This window comes from Aspergillus homomorphus, assembly GCF_003184865.1.
Source record: "Aspergillus homomorphus CBS 101889 unplaced genomic scaffold BO97scaffold_1, whole genome shotgun sequence".
In the NCBI taxonomy this organism is placed as follows: Eukaryota; Fungi; Ascomycota; class Eurotiomycetes; order Eurotiales; family Aspergillaceae; genus Aspergillus; species Aspergillus homomorphus.
The window spans coordinates 680,579-683,052 of record NW_020291887.1 but is presented as its reverse complement, the minus strand read 5'-3'; the positions used below and the strand labels follow the sequence as shown (position 1 = coordinate 683,052).

At 50.8% G+C, this 2,474-nt stretch overlaps 1 protein-coding gene across 1 annotated transcript; it reads right to left on the bottom strand.

Moving 5' to 3' along the window:
• Positions 1–255: 255 nt before the first annotated feature.
• Positions 256–2,055, bottom strand: BO97DRAFT_5668 (uncharacterized protein). Its single transcript, XM_025700913.1, has one exon. The coding sequence runs from the start codon at positions 2,017–2,019 to the stop codon at positions 418–420; it is 1,602 nt and encodes a 533-aa protein (XP_025556531.1). The 5' UTR covers positions 2,020–2,055; the 3' UTR covers positions 256–417.
• Positions 2,056–2,474: the final 419 nt, after the last annotated feature.

Here is a 2,474-nt window from a genome sequence, read left to right as displayed (position 1 = left end):
AAGAAAGTCGAATTAAAAGAGTTGCTCCGAGCTAAGATGGTCCAGGTCGCCTACTTGATGGCCGATATTAGTGATGTCGGCCTTTTCGATTGAGCATTGGTACAAAAGACTTGAGATTCTTCCGTCTAACACCCCCCCTCTGTTATGACAGTCAAGAACGATCTAAGATAAGCTTGCATAAACTCTAATTATCAACTGAAGTGACAGCATGCTGAAGAGGAATGATTTCATGATTTCAGTGGATTATGAAATGAAGAAGACAAAAATACGTGACCTATGCGCTGGAACGCTATCAATTTCACCGCTCGTTAAAGTCAAAAGACACAGCTCAGTTCTTTCCCAAGGTATTATAACAACTTGACTTCTTATCCAATCCCATACATCACCTTATAGCACTAAAAGCAGATAATTCTTGACCTAGTAGAAGAGTTTGAGCTTGATCTGACTTTTCCGCACAATCTCAGGAGTAGGAAGAGAGGTGGCTGCGATGGTATCGTCCGTGATCTGCCAGCGCTGTTTCAACTCCTTCAACCACTCCTTGTCCGGTTCGAGTTGACCCTCCTTAAACGCAGCCATAGGCTTCTGCATGCTGTTAAGGTCGCGACCTTTCAAATAGACTTGGATCATATCGTGCGATTTGTCGCAAACCCTGCTGTTGGCCTGTTTGACCAGGCAAGAGATACAAAAGCTTGCGTCAAGACATACGCGACAAACGTACAACGCGAGCCAGTCATCCTCCTTGCAGCCATATTTGCCGTGACAGGGAAACGGGCTCAATGGCGCCCTCTGCATTGCCTCTAGTGCGTTGCTGCTACGTGTGTCGCCTTTGCCCAGCGACTGTGAACGCCTCAATAGGGGCAGCATCGCCGCTGCAAACACCTGCGACGCCTCCTCCTCCTCCCCCGCAGAAAGTAGGGCTCTTGCTAATATCACATAGCCGTCCGCGTCATTGAGCGGATCGTCGTCTTCAAGTATCCGGACCCCCTGACACACCTTAGATCGGCAGAGTTCTTTGAGGCTCTTCTCCTTGTCTGTCTGTTTTTCGTTTCCATACAATCGTCGCCAGCGACTGAGCATAAGCGCTGCGTCGCCCCTGTGCTCAGGGGTGGCAGCTGCAGTATTGGCTCTCCAAGAGACTTTTGCCAGGTCCTCAAGCTTGTCGACCCATGCAGCCTGGTCTTTGGACGACTTCGCCTCAACCGCTTTCCGGTAGTAGTCGTTGCACAAGGACCGGCATTGCAATTGCTCGATATACTCCCTGGTCTGGATATCTGGGATTCTGCTATGCAGTTTCTCCCATATCAACCGGGGCCTGCGGTCCGCTTGTTCGTGTCGCAGGTAGTAGAGAGCCCGTTGGTCTTCTTCGAAGGCTGCGCCCTCAAAGTCCCCTTCCCTTTCCGCTGCCTCCACTGTCTCCTCCAGGATCTTTCGAGCAAAGGGCATCTCATTCATATTCCAGGCCGCCTCGCCGAACAGATCGTGCCCCTCTTCCCAGCCGAGCAAGAGCTGTACCAGTGGGGTTGGTGTCGAATCAGAGCGGTTGAGCTCTTGACAGAGCTCGATAAGCAACCTATATTTCCCCGCTCTTCCCAGGGTTTGAAAGTAATGCGCCGTCTTCAGGAGGCTGCCCGGCTCTCGGGTGTAGGCATTCTTAGCGGCCTCAATTGCCTCGGACTTTCTTCCGCGCGCGAGTTGCCAGACACTCAGATCAAGGTAGATCTTGCTCTGCGAAAGGGTATCGGGAGGAGGATCCCGCGTCAGAGCTTCCTTAGCCTTCTCGACTGCCTCTCTCAAGTTGCCCCTTGCTGCTAGTGTCAGCGCGAGTTCAGTTTTGATGATCCAACTGTTCGCATCATTCTCTTCCGCCTGGTTATACTCATCCTCCGCTTCCTCGAGATGGTTGGACTCTCGGAGTGCCCTAGCAACGCGTACATGCCAATCTGAATCGCAGATGAATTTGGCTTCCCGGGCGAGGTTGAGTATGCTCATGCTTTTGACGTCTGAGATCTTGTTGGGCATTGTCTCCGAGGTCTGTTGTTCCTCGTTCCCATTCTATTTCTTTGTTAATAGCGAAGAATTAAGCACCAACAGAGGCCGACTCACCAAGGCATTGTACCTATGCAAGAACAGAATGCAGAACTCAGTGTCTACATCCTTACCTTGAAGCCATCCCTCCGCGCAAAAATGGGCAAACGTGGCATATAAGTCCTGCGCAGATGCGCACGTATTTGGCTGCCAATAGTTGATGCGCTGGTACACTTCGTCGTCATCGAGCAACGAACTCAGAAGATCCATCCTCTTTTCTTCGGACATGGCATCGTACCACCGTTGAATCCCATTCGAGTCTTCTAGAAGCTTTTGTAGCCGTGTGGCAAGGAGCGATCTGTTTTCTGGCCGAGGTACGATATCTTTTTCGACAGCTCGGACATGATCGATAACATGGTCTGCTGCGTATCTAAGGATGTCAATGTCTT

Bases quoted from the DNA above. Each gene is read 5' to 3' on its own strand.
- BO97DRAFT_5668 (XM_025700913.1), bottom strand. From the start codon at position 2,019: ATGCCCAACAAGATCTCAGACGTCAAAAGCATGAGCATACTCAACCTC.